This window comes from Miscanthus floridulus, chromosome 9 (genome assembly GCF_019320115.1).
Source record: "Miscanthus floridulus cultivar M001 chromosome 9, ASM1932011v1, whole genome shotgun sequence".
Lineage (NCBI taxonomy): Eukaryota > Viridiplantae > Streptophyta > Magnoliopsida > Poales > Poaceae > Miscanthus > Miscanthus floridulus.
In genome coordinates, this window is record NC_089588.1 from 23,390,402 (window position 1) to 23,409,003 (window position 18,602).

General features: G+C 43.6%; 1 protein-coding gene across 3 annotated transcripts; it reads right to left on the reverse strand.

The window, feature by feature from the left end:
• Window positions 1-6,988: 6,988 nt before the first annotated feature.
• On the reverse strand, window positions 6,989-16,791 carry LOC136483544 (putative disease resistance protein RGA1). 3 transcript variants are annotated; one of them, XM_066480639.1, is made up of 6 exons: window positions 16,464-16,789; window positions 15,116-16,186; window positions 9,650-9,822; window positions 7,692-9,496; window positions 7,478-7,592; window positions 6,989-7,366 (listed from the first exon to the last, which is right to left on the reverse strand). In XM_066480639.1, exons 2-6 carry the CDS (start codon window positions 16,163-16,165, stop codon window positions 7,183-7,185), a joined length of 3,327 nt encoding a protein of 1,108 aa, XP_066336736.1. In that variant the 5' UTR covers window positions 16,166-16,186; window positions 16,464-16,789; the 3' UTR covers window positions 6,989-7,182. The 3 variants fall into 3 exon arrangements, 2 of the variants coding, with proteins under 2 accessions (XP_066336736.1, XP_066336735.1); XM_066480638.1 differs by having other exon boundaries at window positions 7,692-9,822; XR_010765481.1 differs by having other exon boundaries at window positions 7,227-7,366; window positions 7,760-9,822; window positions 16,464-16,791.
• Between the last annotated feature and the right edge of the window lie 1,811 nt (window positions 16,792-18,602).

The following is an 18,602-nucleotide window of genomic DNA, read 5'->3' on the forward strand; positions in this document are numbered from 1 at the left end:
GCTTCCAAGCGAAGATATCTTTGTTGTCCCGAAGAAAGTTGGTGAGCACGAGTTCCTATTTGGGATCGAGATTTGCACTAATGATTGCCGTCTTCTCCGGGTCACCAGTCAACAAGTCAATAGTCTTGGTAGCGGCTTCTTTTGGTGGTGCAAAGTTGCTTGGCTTCTTAGCCAGTATTTGAATCTCATCCGGGTTCATTTCGTTGGCTAGTATTGCAATCTCCTTTCCTTCCTTTATGTCTTGTAATCTTTCGGATATTTGTACTGCTTGTACGTCGCAATCATGTGCTTTCTTTAGATCTCCTTTCAATGATAATACGCCCTTTGTTGTTGGCATCTTGAGTAGTAGGTATGGATAGTGTGGCACTGCCATGTATTTTGTTAAAGCTGGTCTCCCAAGTATTGCGTGGTAGCATGATTCAAAGTCTGCAACTTTGAATTTGATGAATTCTGTCCGGTATTTGTCTGGTGTGCCAAAGGTGACTTGTAGGGTTATCTGTTCGAGTGGCATAGCTGCTCTACTGGGTACTATTCCATAGAATGGTGTGCTTGTTGGTGTCATTAGTCCTTCACAATCCAGATTCATCCTTCTGAGAGTATCTGCGAAAATTATGTTGAGCCCAGCTCCTTCGTCGATGAGTACTTTAGTTACTGCCACTCCTACGATAGTTGGACCCAGTACCAGCGGGTAGCATCCTACGTTTGATGCACTGGTCCATTGGTCTTCTCTTGTGAAGTGGATGGGGTACTTTTACCACTCTAGATATCTTGGTGTGGCTGGTTCAGCTGCCATGATGGCTCTGTGAGCTAGTTTTTCTTGCCTTTTGCTTCGTGTGTTAGGAACACCTAAAAATATAACTGCTAATTGGCGTTTGGGTTCTTGATAATCTCCTTCAGCTTTCTTTTCCTCCTTCTTGGATTCTTCTTGCTTTTGCTCCGAGTTGTTTTGATTCCTGTTTTCTCTCTTCATGAATTGCCGTTGAAAAGTGCTACATTCAACTAACTTGTGTCTGGTTCCTGGGTGTATGTGACATGGCATGTTCTCTATGTTTTCCGGTGCTCTTCCTCGGTAGTTGTTGCTCCGATAGTTGCTATTACTGTTGTACCCGCTGTTGTTACTGTTGTTGTTATTGTTGTAGTTGCCATTGTAATTACCACCGTTGCTGTTGTCATTGTATCTTCTCTTGTTGTCTGTGGTTGCCACCATGTTGTCCTGCCTCGGCCTTTTGTCTTGCTGTATATAATCAGGTCTTCTATTTTCTGGGTTGTCCCTAGCAAACCGATGCCGGGTTCTTTATTCTGATGAAATAAGCTTTTCAACAACCCTCTTGAAATCTTCATTTGTTCTTGGGTTCTCATTGAAATAGTCTTTGTATTGCTAGTTTGCTAAGATTCCTTCCGCAAAGGCTTCTATCACTTCTCTGTCGGTAATGTCGTGGACTTGAGCCCTGAATTCTCTAAATCTTCTATAGTATTCCCTTAGACTTTCTCCTCTCCTTTGCCTTACTCCTTTCAACTCGGCTGCGGTCATTGGATGGGTAATAATGCCTGCAAAGTTGTTGCAGAAAGCTTCTTGCAAATCTTCCCAATATCTGATTGATTTTGGCCTCAATTTGTCAAACCATTGTAGTGGCACTGCTTCGAGGGCCATCGGGAAAAATAGAGCCTTGATGTCGTCATCTCCTCCGGCTAACTCAATAGATTGGGAATAAACTCTTAGCCATTGTCTTGGTTCTACTTTGCCATCGTACTTGGAATGATTTGTTGGTTTAAATTTGTGTGGTAGCTTCAATGTTTGTAGTCTTCCTGCGAAACAAGGGAATCTATCATATGGTTCCGTTCTTCCGTAGTCTGGCGATCTTGCCCTTCTGTAATAAGACCTGTCTTCTTTTAACTCGGACTCTCCATAGTCATCTTCTTTGTCAAATCTTCTTGATATTTCTTGATAGCGTTGGCTCAGTTCTGGTTTGCCTCTTTCTTGTTGCTTTGAGTAATGTTCCTGTCTTCCATCAACATCAGCACTTTCTACTGGTCCTAGCCTTTGAAAACTTAATTTTTTGGGTGGTTGCTCCCCTTGTGGCTCCTATGGAACTTCTTCGCTGGGTTGTTTTTCTGATCCCCCGACTTCTTTCTTCTGATCTTCCTTTGTTTTTCCATTATTCGTGAGGGTGTACAACTCCTTTGTTAATTCTTCAATTCTTTCCCTTTTTGTACTTTTTGCGGTTTCTCTTTCCGCCTTCTTTCTGTTGTATTCCATTAGTTCCGCCTTGTATCTATTCCAGATTTGCTTCCTTTGTTTAGCCCTGTTCCTCCTTCCAGCCTTCAATTTGTTTTTCTTTAGTCTTGCCAGTCTTTGCTAATCATTTTCGTTGCTGTCGCTTTTCTCATCTGGCGAGATGTTGCCTTCTGATTCGTCTGAAGATTTTATATCTGGTATCTGTGGTGGTTCCAAAGGTTGTTCTAACTGCTCCACCATGTATACAGTGTACTTCTTCTGAGCTCTTCTTGTACGGTACTTCATCCTTCGTTTGGTTGAGCTGTCGGTAGTTTCTGAGCTGGATCCGAGTTCTTTTCACTCTTGATAAGGTAGTTCTTCAATGTACGTGCTAGTTTGGGCTTTGCTTGAGGTGAAAGAACCCGGCCAATGCACCACACAGTCTTGTGGGGTAACTGTCATGATCATCCCTTCTTGTGCTCCCTCCAGGAGTATTTTTCTTGCTGAGTTCATCTTGTCTTGGGTAAAGTGTTGGTAGATTGATGCCGTGTTGTATAGTCCGTACGTTCCCGAGTTCTTTTTGGAGTCGTACGGGTTGTATTCCTTCACGATTGTTGTTGCGTCTCTGAGTCCAATTAGGCTTGGCTCTTTCGCTATGAAGATTGTCTTGGAGTCGGGTTGTATCTCTTTCTCAGAGTCGGTTTCGTATCCGCTTTCTTCTTCATTCCGAGTTGGATCCAAAGTTGAAAGTTTCGTCATCTTCTCGGTGAGTTCGTATTCAACTTTGTCGTCGAGTTCTTTTTCTTCTCGGAGATGGGTACGTAGCTTGCCGTTGCCGTCAGCCTCACAGATCTAGGATCCAAAGATGAAGGTTGTTCCCGCCAGAAAAGCCATCTTGAGGTCAAGGTCCGCTGAGCTCTCGAGAAAAAATTCGTCGAAAGCCCCTACCTGGCACGCTAGCTGTCGATGTTTTACCACCGATAGCCTGCCACGGGGGTACCCGGGACAGTTGTTCGGGCTTCGGTGAATAGTGGAACTCGGCGATTACGCAAAGAGACTCACGATTTATACTGGGTCGGGCCCTCGACTTGGTCGAGTAATAACCTTACGTCCAGTTTGGTGTTAGCCTGTTTACGTCGTGTTGCTTTGAGTATTGGGTGTGTTCCGTTCTTTACAAGAGATATCCTCACCAGCCCTTTATAGTCCAGGTGCTGAGAGGAGTTGTTTGTGTTCTACTCAGATACAAGGTCAGAGTCCTAAGCTATGCTTCGGGCGTCTTTCCTTGTATAGTCCGAATTGGAGTTTTGGTCTTGCACGTTGCTTTGCTCCGTGTTCCTCTTGGCGATTGGGCTGTGGGCCTTGTTACCAAGGTCCACTTCCCTATAGTACGGTCTATGGGGGGCCCGTAGGGTTCCCCATCGACACTCGATAGTTTCAAAATTGGCATGGCCTAGTTTAGAAACCACCCTAGACGATTTCTTTAGAACAACCTAAGTAAGTTTTGAAGAAAAAAGGCAAAATCCAATCAAACGATCTCCAAATTTTTTGAATCTGAACAAAAAATTTAAAATATCACAATGAATCACTATCAATCCAAGATCAATAAAGCTATTGCAAAGGATCATCCAATTGATCAAATGGTTGGTGACATATCAAAAGGTGTTCAAACAAGATCAAGGATTACATTATTTTGTGAGTACTATGCATTTGTGTCATCCATTTAGCCTATAAATATTGATGAAGCGCTTAGAGATCTGGATTGGGTGAATACTACGCACGAATAGTTGAATAATATCACCCCCAATTACATTTGGAAGCTAGTTGAGAGACCCAGGAACTACAGTATGGGTGGTATTAAATAGGTGCTTAGAAATAAGCAAAATGAAGATGGCATAGTTGTAAGAAACAAAGCAAGATTGGTTGCATAGGGCTATACTCAAGTTGTAGGATTATATTTTCATGAAACATTTGCACCGGTTGTAAGACTTGAGGCTATTGAGTGCCCCAATATTGAGTTTTAGTTTACAATATTTTTGAAATTCACTCTTTTTGAATTTTTTCAATTGCCTTGGACGGAGAAAGGACCCAATCCAAAGTTGCAGTACTCAAAAAATTTCGAAAACTTTCCAATTCAATGTTTTTAAATTTGAACTTTTTTAGGCTCTCAATTATGCATTACAATATTCACTAAAGTGGATATAGTATAAATGTATCTGCTACATAGACACAAGTGACTTTGAGGTATAGCGGTCGTGAGTTTGAGCTCTCTCGGTCACACACGCACGTGTTTCGTACGAAAAATCATGTGACTTGTCACTTCCGTCAACACATGTTAGGATAGCCGCCTCAACAAATGGTTTCCAATGGCCTCTTAAAAGGCCGGATGTAGTAGTGCGTCCTGTTTAGCGGGCTTATCAACACCGCTAGGAAGTATGATTCCAAAGCGTTAGAATATCTAGTGTTCTAATTATGTGGAGAAAGCATTGAAGTTGAAGATTTCGGTACAAACTCTAGGGTTCAAATTAGAGGTTGGATGCCTCAAGCTACCAAATGTTATTCAAACACCTTGACTGGAAGACTAGAGGATCTCGGATTACCTTTCTCTCAGTACTGTACCAGCACAGCACGTGACGTGAAGAAGAGCGGGCGCTGGCTTTATGAACAAGGCGTATTACAAGTTGTTAATTCCATTACTTAGTCGTTAATGTGTTAGTTGTGTTGGGCCCACGGGCAGTGGGAGGAGAGGGTAAATAAACAGATGTACTTGTGCCCCTGTGAACTCTGTAAAAGACAAGACTATTCTGAATCGGAACAGAAAAGAGATCGAGGTTCTCCTCCTCCTGATATCGCTATCTCGTTCTTTCTGTGTGCGCTCCATCGCCGACGTACGATCGGCGGCGGCAACGGGGACTATCGCTGTAGCATGCATGCGATGTGCTTGTTGTACACTCAGTACGTAGGTGTATATATATATATATATATATATATATATATATATATATATATATATATATATATATATATATATATATATATATATATATATATATATAGACTCTAGACGTAGGAGTACTGCGTGGCTAGCTTCACGAAAAAACATCGGTTTCGTCAGGGGCCAGGCTCACATTTTATTTGCCGTAGCGGAAAGGGGCGCAACCATGAGTTGGTTGGCGTTGGTTACACGGACTCAATCCTTGGACCTTAGCCACCAGAGAACAGAGATCACTCGATCAACCAGCAGGGTTGCTAGTTGTGTATGGTCGTGCGTCTCACCACCCAGAGAATAGTGCACGAAAACAGAGTCAGCATTTTTTGTTATTTATTATTATATGGTGTGTCTGTTACCAGGACGCTGTGTGTAGCTGCAATCTCTGCCGCGAGTAGATGTCCAGATTAAAGCCCATGAATTTAACCGAAGCAAGTGTAGTGCCGCACAACTGAAATAGCTCAGCTCCAGGTCTAGCAAAACGTAACGGGACAGATCAACTGGAACAGAGGAAATCCTGTTATTTATGCACAATCAGTTGACAACACAATTATGCATTACAATATTCACTAAAGTGGATACAATATAAATGTATCTGCTACATTGACACAAGTGACTTTGAGACATAGTGGTCGTGAGTTTGAGCTCTCTCACTCACACATGCACATCGCACGAAAAATCATGTGACTTATCACTTCTGTCAACACATGCTTGATAGCCGCCTCAACAAATGGTTTCCAATGGCCTCTTAAAAGGCCAGATGTAGTAGTGCCTCCTGTTTAGCGGGCTCCATCAATACCGCTAGGAAGTACGATTCCAAAGCGTTATAATATCTAGTGTTCTAATTTTGTGGAAAAAGCATTGAAATTGAAGATTTCGGTACAAACTCTAGGGTTCAAATTAGAGGTTGGATGCCTCAAGCTACCAAATGTTATTCAAACACCTTGACTGGAAGCCTAGAGGATCTCGGATTACCAGCACAGCACGTGACGTGAAGAAGAGCGGGCGCTGGCTTTATGAACAAGGCGTATTACAAGTTGTTAATTCCATTACTTAGTCGTTAATGTATTAGTTGTGTTGGGCCCACGGGCAGTGGGAGGAGAGGGTAAATAAACAGATGTACTTGTGACCCTGTGAACTCTGTAAAAGAATCGGAACAGAAAAGGGATCGAGGTTCTCCTCCTCCCGATATCGCTATCTCGTTCTTTCTGTGTGCGCTCCATCGCCGACGTACGATCGTCGGCGGCAACGGGGACTATCGCTTTCTCACTATATGAACAAGGCAATGTCCCTGTAGCATACAGCTCCGTGCTCACTCGGCGGTGCCGGCATGCGATGTGCTTGTTGTACACTCGGTACGTAGGTGTATATATATATATATATATATATACTCTAGACGTAGGAGTATGCATGGTGGCAGAGGCCTTTCCGTCAGCGCCTCCTGGATCAGATGACGAAAGGGGTGCAACCACGAAAAACATCGGTTTCGTCAGGGGCCAGGGCTCACATTTTATTTGCCGTAGCGGAAAGGGGTGCAACCATGAGTTGGTTGGCGTTGGTTACACGGACTCAATCCTTGGACCTTAGTCACCGGAGTCAGCATTTCTTGTTATTTATTATTATATGGTGTGTCTGTTACCAGGACGCTGTGTGTAGCTGCAATCTCTGCCGCGAGCAGATGTCCAGATTAAAGCCCATGAATTTAACCGAAGCAAGTGTTGTGCCGCGCAACTGAAATAGCTCAGCTCCAGGTCTAGCAAAACGTAAACGGGACAGATCAACGGGAACAGAGGAAATCCTGTTATTTATGCACAATCAGTTGACAACACAGGGTGACAAATGACTCTGTCGCGGCATGGCATGTACATAGTACATCCGTCTCTTTTCTCAGGCGTGATTCGTTGAACAAAGTGTCAAAGGTTCAAAAGCTGCTTCAACGCGTTGCTTGTACAAGTACTGAGCATCGAAATGCATGTTCACATTACGATCTTGGTCTACCCTTTTGTTGCTGCGGTGCAGTCAATCCATTGATCCCCCAATGAGTACATGCGAACCCTTGTGCTTCAGTCCATTGGTTCGAAGGTGCCGCTACCCTTGCGGCTTCACTGCAGTGCAGGCACGCTCGTCCACGCAGCCAGAATGTCAAGTGAGCATAGGCCTGCCACCTGCAGGGGTATAGCCCAAATATGTTATACTACTCCAAGAAGAAATTAATGAAATAGAAGGAGATATTGTCAGGATAGAGGCAAGCAGTTATATCGTGTAGGCAAATTTACCGGAAGCGTAGGCAGAGGGGCAGACGTTTGTCCGCACTTGTGCGTCGTTCTACCAGCCACTCTTCTTCAATCGGGCATATTTTATTGTAAGGAAACCACGTCCGGCGGTTGCGTGCTGCACAAGATACAGAGATTGGAATTGAGACGAGGGAACCAAGAAAACAGACCAAGCCAAACACGGTATCTGGAAATAAAAATATATCGGATGAAGCACCTTGAGCAATTGCAGAGCGACTGATATTTGTCTCAAAGCGGAAAGGATCTCTTGTGTAGAGCACATACCATTTCCTTGGACTGCCTTTATCATTTGCATAGGCTTTGACTTGCTGGATGTGGCTGAACTTGTGCCACTCAGGACCAGATTTCCCTGCTGCTATGGAAGTGAGCAGGGATAAGGAACAATCTAGCAGCAAATGCCTTGGGTTTACATCCTGCAGATACCTTGGGACTGTTTCCATGTCATAATCCTCCAAATTGAGTCTCTGTAGCGCAGGCATGCCCTCCAATACCTTCATCTCTGGGCACATGACGATGACGAGCTTCTGCAGTTTCGGTAGATTACTGATCCTCTCCAGGTCAGTGTTCCTAAACAAGTCGAGGTGGACAACAGAAGCAAAGTTCTCCAAATACCTTAGGTTCTTGACATCATATATACATAATTTCTTCAAAGCCATTGCGTGGAAGGCAAGCCCAGGTGGCACACGCCTCAACTTGCACATTTGGAGTACAAGCACCTCCAAGATAGGCATGCCTTTCACTTGTTCCTCCCACACCCATTCCTCCCATTCGACCATTTCCTCAAACTGCAGCTTCTGCAATCTGGGAAATGCAACCCCTACATGATTGCTTGGTTGTAGGAATTCAAGCCCAACACGCTTGATTGCTGGGGCACGAACAATCTGCAGAAGCTCCAAGCAGGGGAGCTGACTCAAGCCACTAGGAAGCTCTGTGCAGCAGGCCAACTCATCCATCGTTAGAATCCTCAAGCTCTGAAGGGGTGTAACTGCTTTCGTCATCATCCAACCTGGGAGCCGCTCACCAAAATACCCTTCGATTCTAAGGTGTTCTAAGCCAAGCGGAGGGCAGAGCTCATCAAAAACCTCCTTGATTTGTCTCTTGGCTTTCTCAGAGATCCCATCTTCCTCTTTTACCAACAGGCCATCATCTCCAAGTCTACTGGTGCAACCCAGTGAGAGATACCTTAGGCGCTTCTTCCCACCAAGTTTGGCCTGTATAGCAGATGAGGAAGAAGCTACATTCTCCAAGAAACTGATATCAAGTTCTGTTAGCTGGCAGAGAGGCCCCAGTTCCTCCAAACTACAGTGATCAAAGTCCATGTGGGCTGGAAATCCATATAATTTCCTCAAAGAAGTTAGGCCACTAAATTCCCTTGGTATAACACTTACATTTGTCCCGTCAAGTCTGAGAAACCTCAAGTCTTGTAGCAATCCAATGCTACTAGGAAGATTAGCCAAACTCTGACAACCAGAAAGGCTAATGTACTGCAAGAATTTCAACTTGCCTATGTCTTCTGGTAACTTGGATGTATTACAGTTTTCTATTGACAAATACCTCAAATGTTTCAGCTGATACAAAGATTCGGCTATTGCATCAATATTTACACTATCCAAATGTAGTGTTCGAAGACTTGAAAGAGAAACAAATGAATCACCTGGCTTAATCTTTATATTACCAACTAAAATTAGTGTTCTCAGTGATGTCTGTGTTTGGAGAGAACACCACTCCAAATCATGTTGTTCTGATCCTTTGCTTTCGAGAGATAATCTAAAAAACTTTTGCGATTTAAGTTTGTCAATACCAATTTTACTGTTGTGAGCTATGAGTGCTTCGTCTCCCAACATGTTATGAGCAAATGACCGAACAATATCATGCATGTTGCAAACTATTTGATCAAGATATGTCCTATCTGGCTCAATAAGGTTCCGCTGTATTAACTGATCATAGTATTCCCTTCCAATTTCTTCTAAGTCACCTGATGTTCCATGAACAAATCCTTCACTAATCCACATGCCAATTATGTCATCAACATAAAACAATGCACCCTTAGGAAGGAGGGAGTAGTACAAAAAGCAAGGCTTCAAACAAGGGCGCAGATCTTCATAGCTAAGATAGATTGCATAATTTAGCTCTTTAGGCATTTGTGATACTGACCATAGAGAATCATCTAACACCTTTTGCCAGTCGGTTCGTCTTATCCTTTTCTGACGCAGGAGACCTCCCATTACTTTGACCCCAAGAGGTAAACCATCACATTTTTCAACAAGTCTCATTCCAATATCCTTTAGTATTTCAACCTGGGGCTCATCATTTACGTCTGTAACAACCTGCAAGAATTTTAGGCTAATTAGACAAACAATAATTTATTGTGCAGTGTCGTGATATCCTGTCAATGCAAAACACATCAAGAAAGAAACCTATGCGGTCTCTAGCACATAATTTTTGGTCAGCCTTTTTTATATTATACTAGTCCGTTTAAAATTATAGTTCGTTTGACTTTTTTGACCCCAAGTTTGACCACTCGTCTTATTCCAAAAATTTGTGCCAATATAGTCAAATTTAAGTCATTCTTGAAGAACTTTTGTTAATAAAGGAAGCCACATCAAAAGATGGGATATTTTGTACAAATTTTTGAATAAGACGAGTAGTCAAACTTGAGGTTAAAAAAAGTCAAACGAACTATAATTTGAAACGGATTTAGTACTTTATGCATGTGCATCTAAATAAAAAGAAAGAAAAAAGGCACGAATGTCGCTTGGAAGACAAAAGTAACAAAGTATTCACTAGCAATGTTCATGAATCGTGATGAATTCCCCTTCTTTGCTCCTATGACCTATGGAAGTACGGCCTTTCCTAATCTGATGCAACATTGTCTGCACGGTAGCTGCCACTGCGTCAATTCTGAACCCACCGGAATGATTCACTACTTGCTGTGATCAGTCATTATAAAATCTGTATAATAAAGTTACAGTGCTCTCATGAAAACAAAACTCAATAATAAGGAAAAATATTCATTAGAGGGTGCGCATTAAGGTATGGCCAAGCAAAAATATTATAAAGAATTATTTCAATTACAAGTGACAGCATGTAATCTCCCCGTGCATGACTATTATACAAATAAACAGTTGAAACCAGTATAGTCTACTCCCAAGAAAGGCGGTTGGTTTAGTTTCAAAATTTGTTTCAAAATAATGAATATTCTAAGTGGTACTAGCCTACTAGGTCTATTTGTAGTTTCTGAGCCCACTCTTCATTAAAATTCACCCAATGGGCACTTCCAGTTTCAAAGCATGTCCATTAAGGATCTGTTTGGCATAGCTCACGATAACTTCATGAGCTGTTGTGAGCTGTTTTTTTTTCGCCAAGCACCTATTTCTAAAATAGCTTCATGGATGAAGTTTTTTTTCTTCTCCCCTCACAGCAGGATGAGTTGGGTGAAACTGAAAAATGTAGCTAATCCCAACTTTCTCTCCCACACGTGGGGCCCATACGGTGAAAAGGACTGCATGTGCCCGTCGCTAGGACCTCGTGGGCGAGAGGGCTGCCGTCGGGGGCGCATGATCGGGAGGCGCCGCCGTGGAGGGCGAGCTCCGTCGTCGCCGGCCGCAGGCGGGCGCGACCCCCGCCAGGAGCATGGGCCATCATCACCAGCCACCGGGATGGTCGGCTCCATCTTCGCCGGCCGCGGGCAGGCGCGGCCCCCGCCGAGAGCGCGGGCTTCGTCGTCTCCGGCCACGATCGGGAGCGGCCGCCGCCGAGAGCGCGGGCTCCGTCATCTCCGGCCGCGAGCATGACCCTTGCCAGCGCGGCCCGCGTCGGGAGTGCGGGCTCGAGCACCGTAGAGGGATGGAGGCGCACCGGCCGCCGGGGAAAGAACGCTCCAAGGGACTTGTGTCGCCGTCGGGATGTGCGGGCACGGATGCTGGAGCCACGCGGGGCCGCCGGGATGCGCGGATGCAGCTGGCACGCCTGGGACTCTGAACCGGGATGTGCGGGGCTAGTGTCCATGGCCACCGGGATGCGCGGGGTAGGGGGCACGGCCGCCGGGATGGGGACGCGGACACCCGGGGCTCGGCGGTCGGCCATCCGAGATCGGGATCGGGCGTTAGTCATCGGGCATCGTCCGTGGGAAAAAGATGGCAACTGGGGGAGAAAAGGAAAAAGGCTAGAGGTATTTTGGTACTTCAAACGGTGTGAATAAAACAACTCAGCTTCACCTGTAAAGCTGCTCATTGAGCTGAAAATAAAAAAAAAAATCACTAGTAAAGCTGAGCTATGCGAAACGAGGCCTAATTGCCACCAAAAGTTTAGCGTTGGCATGTGGATTCTTGGCTATATCATGCTTCCAGTAGGTTCACGTTGAAAAATCAATTTTAAACGCTGATGTAGACAAATTCATATGTGATGCCTTCTCACGTATACTTCCAGTCATATGATAATTGATACAGTGGAGAATAATATTTTTAGGGTAAAGTACACTTTACAACCCTCAACTCGCGCCGAAGTTCGATTTTCAACCTTCAACTACGAAACCGGTTAAGAAACACCCTCCAACTATCAAAACCGGAAAAATTTGGTCCTCGGCTGGTTTCAAAAGCGGTTTTCTATTTTTCGGAGGCGCCAAAATTTTATATTATTTTTTTGAGTATCTTAACGTCCTCAAATAAAAAAAAAACTCAAAACTACAAAATTGTAGATCTCATTGAGAGCTACAACTTTGGTATAAAAAATATTTTCATTGAACTCTATATAAATAATATATTAGTGCTATAATGCGGCAAGCGCTAGTAGGCGATTATTATGGTGCTAAAATTTTATATTATTTTTTCGAGTATCTTACTGTCCTCAAATGAAAAAAATTAAAACTATAAAGTTGTAGATATCATCGAGGTCTACAATTTACATATAAAAATTATCTTCATCCGACATCGTATTGAAGGGTTTTCTATTTTTTGAAATTTAAGTCTCGTCACGCCACAATATTATTTTGTCGCGGAACGAGACTCAAATTTTAAAAAATAGAAAACCCTTCAATACGATGTCGGATGAAGATAATTTTTATATGTAAATTGTAGACCTCGATAGGATCTACAACTTTATAGTTTTAATTTTTTTCATTTGAGGAAAGTAAGATGCTCGAAAAAATAATATAAAATTTCAGCACCATAATAATCGCCTACTCGCGCTTGCCGCATTAGAGCACTAATATATTATTTGTATGTAGTTAAATGAAAATACTTTTTATACCAAAGTTGTAGCTCTCAATGAGATCTACAACTTTACAGTTTTAAGTTTTTTCATTTGAGGACGTTAAATGCTCAAAAAAATAATATAAAATTTCGGCGCCTTCCGAAAATAGAAAACCGCTTTTGAAACCAGCCGAGGACCAAATTTGTCTGGTTTTGATAGTTGGAGGGTGTTTCTTAACCGGTTTCGTAGTTGAAGGTTGAAAATTGAACTTCGGCACGAGTAAATTACACCATGGTCCCTAAACTACTACGCCTTCTATCATATCACTAAATATAAAATTGCACATTTAGATCCCTAAACTATTTAAGTACCCCAGTTCTGTATGGCTGCGCAGCCACGACGGCTACGCAGCCATGATGGTTGCTCACATTCGTGCTTGTGCAGCGGTGGCAGCGGCTCGCTTGTGAAGCCACGGCCATGGCTCACGCTCTCGCGCTCCCCGGCAGCAGTGGCGGCATTGACAGCGAGATGAACTCATATAGTCCCTCATGAAATTTGTTAATATTTGTGCAATTTATGTATGTGGGTAATTTTGTATATAACTCGCGCTAATATTTTATTTTCAAGCAAGCGAGTCTTTTCTCTACACACGGACCTGAATCCATACCGTTTGTATGAATATGAGGCCCAAACAAAGTTTAAAGACCGAAATGACATACTTTTTTATGTTTGACGACCGGGATGACACAACTCACAAGTTGGAGGACCAACCATGGAGTTTACTCATCAAAATATTATTTCTAGCTTTAGAATATGTAACACGATGTTATCCACATCCAAACAGACCTAGACCTTTTCCATTCCTCAACATGGCATGCCATGGTGGAACATTATCTATGTGTTTGGATGCAAGGACAAGCAGGGACGGGACGAGATGGCTCTAGGATGAGTGGTGTTTGTTTGGGAGGCCACAAGGGGCGAGGACATCCTACATGGGAATATTCCCGAGAGATGCGGGTTGCCCAGTCCCCAGATATTTGAGGGACGGGGGTCGCCCAAGGTGGGACGAGCCCGCTTGCTGGTGAGGAAGAAAAGGAGAGGAGGTGCATGTAGGGGCGGTCGACCAAGAAGAGGAGCGCCGGGGGCCACCGTCGTGCAAGCTTGGGGGGCCATTGCCATGCGTGACCTCGAGGGGCCAACACTGTGCGCGAGATATGAGGAGCCTCCGCGCGCGAGCTTGGGAGGCCGCCGTCGTGCAACCTCTGAAGAGCCACTGCGTGCGAGCTCGGGGGGCCGCATGAAACAGGAGGCATGGGGCGTGGGCGCCGATCTAACTAGGAGGAGGCGTAGGGTTCGCGCTGCGAGCCCTTTGGGCAGCTACGGTTGGGGAAAGAGAGAGAAGGAGAGAAGGAAGAAAAAGAAAGAATAAAAACTGCCAAATGGGCCCCACGTGTCAGTAGCGGATCCCACTTTTTATGTCTAAGACCAAACAGAAAACGGGTTGATCCCATCCCTCCCCAACCAGAAAGAAAATAGGGTCGCCATGTTCCACAAACCAGAGACAAGACCATCCCACCCCACCTTATCTTCCAACCAAATGCTACCTATATGTCTCATAATATCTCTACTAGTGGATCCTACTCAAGGCCACCAACAGCCCAATATGTGTGACATACATACCCTCACGTTGGACTACTGGCCAATACTGAACTACAAATGGATCAATTGTGGCATAGCACATAAGGGTGTATAATGTGTTAGGGCTCATTTAGAACTGGATGATAGCACATGACAAGTATGGGGATCTTGATGATATTCTAGTATAAGTGTGGGGGGACGTGAAAGTAGCATTATAAGAGCATGGGACAATTTCGCTAACGTCACAATGCATGCATTTTGAGAGTCTAGGGACCCAGATGACATCATACAGAATAAGGTCAAAGGCCATTTTTTTATTTTAGTCTAAAAAGCATAGTGCTAAACAGACTTATTATGGTTGCCTTAGTTTGTGAATTAAATTTAGTTGCTAATTCGCCATTTGGTATTGCCTGCGTTACAGACCATGACAGATCCAATCGAACCTACAGATCTCAAGTTCTTTTAAAAAAGGAGGAAGTGTAATACAATGTCCAAATTTTAATTGCTTTAACAAAAAATTGTGAATACCTGCCCTATGTGGAGTCTGCATGATTGCATATGCAGGATATTACAATACTAACATATGGAAGTTTGGCATTTTGTTTCTTTATATTATATTTCAAAGGTCACCACCGTAGAACTAGATGTTTGAAACAAAGAAGAAAAATAGAAGTTGTTGCCAGGACAGGTAATCTAGTTCCCACTACTAAGACAGAAGAAAAACTAAAGTGTTTTGCTAGAAAACAAAATGCATATTAAAGAAAAGTAATAAATGTATGGATTAACTTGTACCTGCTTCTTGAGCAGCAACCATGCATCTTGAAGCCCAAGTTTGTCAATACGATGGTAGGGCTCCTCAGCCTTCATCTGACGTGCCACTATGTCATGCCTTGTGGTGACCAGCACACGGCTACCTTGAGCTAGCATGGCATTGACAAAGGGAGTTCTAAGCACACCTTCCCATATATTGTAGTCCCAGACATCATCCATTATTAATAAGGTTTTGTGTCCCTTCAAAGCTTCTATTAGAGTCTGTTCCAGTGCCACCTTCGAATTTCCACAAGCATGGTGGTTTCCACCAGCTTCGATAATAACTCTCCTTAACATTTCAGTATTGTTGAAGTCTTGGTTGACACTCAACCATATTTTCTTCGTGAACTCATGTTTTATGACTTCACTGTTGAAGATCTTTTGAGCAAGGGTAGTTTTACCAATCCCACCAATTCCCACAATAGAGAAAATGATTATTTTGTTGGATTTGTCGTCGTCAGTTGGATACTTCTTTGTTAGCATCTCTACTAGATTTGTTGTGTCATCTTCGATCTTCTCACCAATCAAACCAGATTCGTCAAGCCCCCCTGATGTCTCACGGGTACCAGAAGGATATGATACCACGTTTCTTCCACGGTCCTCATAAGTACCAAGGTTCATGAAGTTGAATGATGCACCACGTGCCTTGATGTCATCTAGCTTCTTGTTAAGGTTCTTGATGCGGCTTCCAATGTCGTGGGCATGTAGGGGATTCCGTATGCAGAAGAGCAACGGGTTGAAGCATCCGGCATCATGCCTTTGGCCTCGCTCCATGGCCTTGAGCTGGCACAGGTCGAGGATGTCAGTGGCATCATACATAGCATTCCTTAGCTCTATCCCCCATGCTTGGACACTTTGGTCTGTGATGTTCCTCCTATCAGCATCAGCAAGGATGTTCTTCAGATCCCGAAGCTTGATGTCCATGTTATCAATCTCACCGGACACTCCAAGCAACATATGCACCTCATCTGCCGCCATCTGCATGAGCATGTTTTGGATGTAGGACGCCAAAGCATCTAGGACACCGGCCATGATTGAGAACTTCGGTTTTTGCTGTAACAAAATGAGAACAGATATTAATTTCAACATGGCATTTTAATTTTATACATCAAAGATTAAATCATCTGCCATGTATTATTGCAGCCATCGCGACACTACTACTAACTTCTCGTTCATTCATACAACTACATGACAGTGGCAACTATATGCGCAGATCTAGCTACGCATAAGCAGCTGCAGATACGTAGCAACTACATCACAGTGGGCACTATATGCGCAGATCTAGCTATGCATAAGCAGCTGCAGAAACATAACAGCTAAGGAAACGAACCTGGGGCCGACGAGCTGAGCAATGGCCGGAAGCGGTGAAGCGGTGAGGCCGTGAGCAATGGCTGGAACACGATCTAGTGGTTAACGGTTAGACAAGAATCGCCATGGACATCGTCAACCTGACCAACCAGATACTACAGCTGGATTGTAGCGTGCGGGTGAGTGATGAAAGGAGGAACAGCGAGATGGATTTAGGTTCCAATTTGAGGTTCTTGTCCGCAAGGGTAACAGTAGCTGGTTGCTGGCTGCTTGGTGGCTTGTGTAGGTTGTGGTAATAACACTGCAAGGTGGGTAGGAAAGTGCGTGACAGCTTCGACGGATTTGCGGACTGGGTCTAGTTTATTAATTCCACGGCAGAGCCTTGGATGCTAGAGTAGCTCTGAGCCACCACGTTAAACGGCGGCCAATGCATTTGCGTGCAGTAGCGTGGGGGTACCGCAAGTTGCTTTCTCATCGCACAAAGACTCGGGCCTTGTTTAGTAGCGTGGGGGTAGAACTTTCGTTATTATTTGGTAATTAGTATTTAATTATAATTTAATTATGCTTAAAAGATTTATCTTCTGAATTTTGTTTAAACTGTGTAATTAGCTTTATTTTTTATTTATATTTAATGTTTTATGTATGCGTCCAAAAATTCGATGTGACGAAAAATCTTAAATTTTTTTTTCAAAATTATGGGAACTAAACACTACCTCGCTCGGTAGGATAAACAGACCAATAATGCAACTTGGCAGTGGACGGCTCGCATGCCTCCAATAATGCAACCGAGGAGGTGGACAGCTTCGATCGACTTGCGTGCGGCGTGTGAAAAGGCGTGGATGCTAAGGGCGTGTTTGATCCAGGCGCTAAAGTTCAGTTCGTGTCACATCAGATGTTTAGATGTTAATTATGAGGATTAAACATGAATTAATTAAAAAAACTAATTACATAGATAGAGACTAATTTACGAGACGAATCTATTAAGCCTAATTAGCTCGTCATTAGCACATATTTACTGTAGCACCACATTGTCAAATCATGGACTAATTAGGCTTAAAAATTCGTCTCGCAAATTAGTCGCAATTTGTATAATTAATTATTTTTTTTGTCTATATTTAATACTTTATGCATATGTCCAAACATTTAATGTAACAAGGACTAAAATCCGGTCAAGAAACCAAACACCCCTAAAGTAGCACTGAGCCACCGTGTGAAAAGGCGTGCCGTAGCGTGGAGGTGCCCACAATCATGCTTTCTCGTCGCACAGTGCAAAGATTACAAAGAAATCAATGCAGCTGAGGTAGGACGAAGCAAAGCAAGATTTGGTCTGAGAGCAAGAGATCACATATACGTCAGCAGAGCGGCCACAGTGAGATCATGACGCGCCGCAGATCATGACGTACCATTGCCTATGGAATCAGTGATTTCGGTGATCTCAAAAAAAAAAAAAATACGGTCTTCAAATCTAAGTATAGTTGTAGGTTTATTTGTACATAGGTGGTGTGAATAGTGTATATGTGTTGAGTAGGTGTACGTGTGTACAAACAGATGCTACAGTTATACCTAGATAAGCGGCAACAAAAAAAAAAAAAAAGAGAGATCACATATACGTCAGCAGAGCAGCCACTAGCTGGAGGGAGAGAGCGAACGGGCATTAATTAGGACTGATCAGTCTTTGATTGGTTTCAATTTCAAAAACATAATGAGAGGCTCATCGACTTTCCTAACCGACCGTGATGCAAAGTTATCATAGCCGGTTTACATTTCCAGCCGGGGCGATAGGGATTTTCAAAAATTCCAAAATCGGTTCAAAAAGTAGCAAAAAAATTGATTTAATCTAGGGAATGCCCATTGTCACAAGACAAGTGATTTTTCGTGCGAAAATACGCACGCTCGCGGCGCTGGGATTCCGACCTAAGATCTATGATGGCAACGGGGACCCGATACCCGATACCCGACGGGTATTTGATCCATTAGGGGACGGAGATGGGATCATATCTTTACCCGCGGGCATCTAGATGGGCAAGAATCCATACCCGATGGGTATAGCGGGTACGGGAACGTTCCCTGTTTACCCGTCCCCGTTACCCGTTGGGGAACCCGACTATTTGAGCTATCATGCGAGTATTAGGCTCAAAGAAGCTCAACATAGGTATTTTGG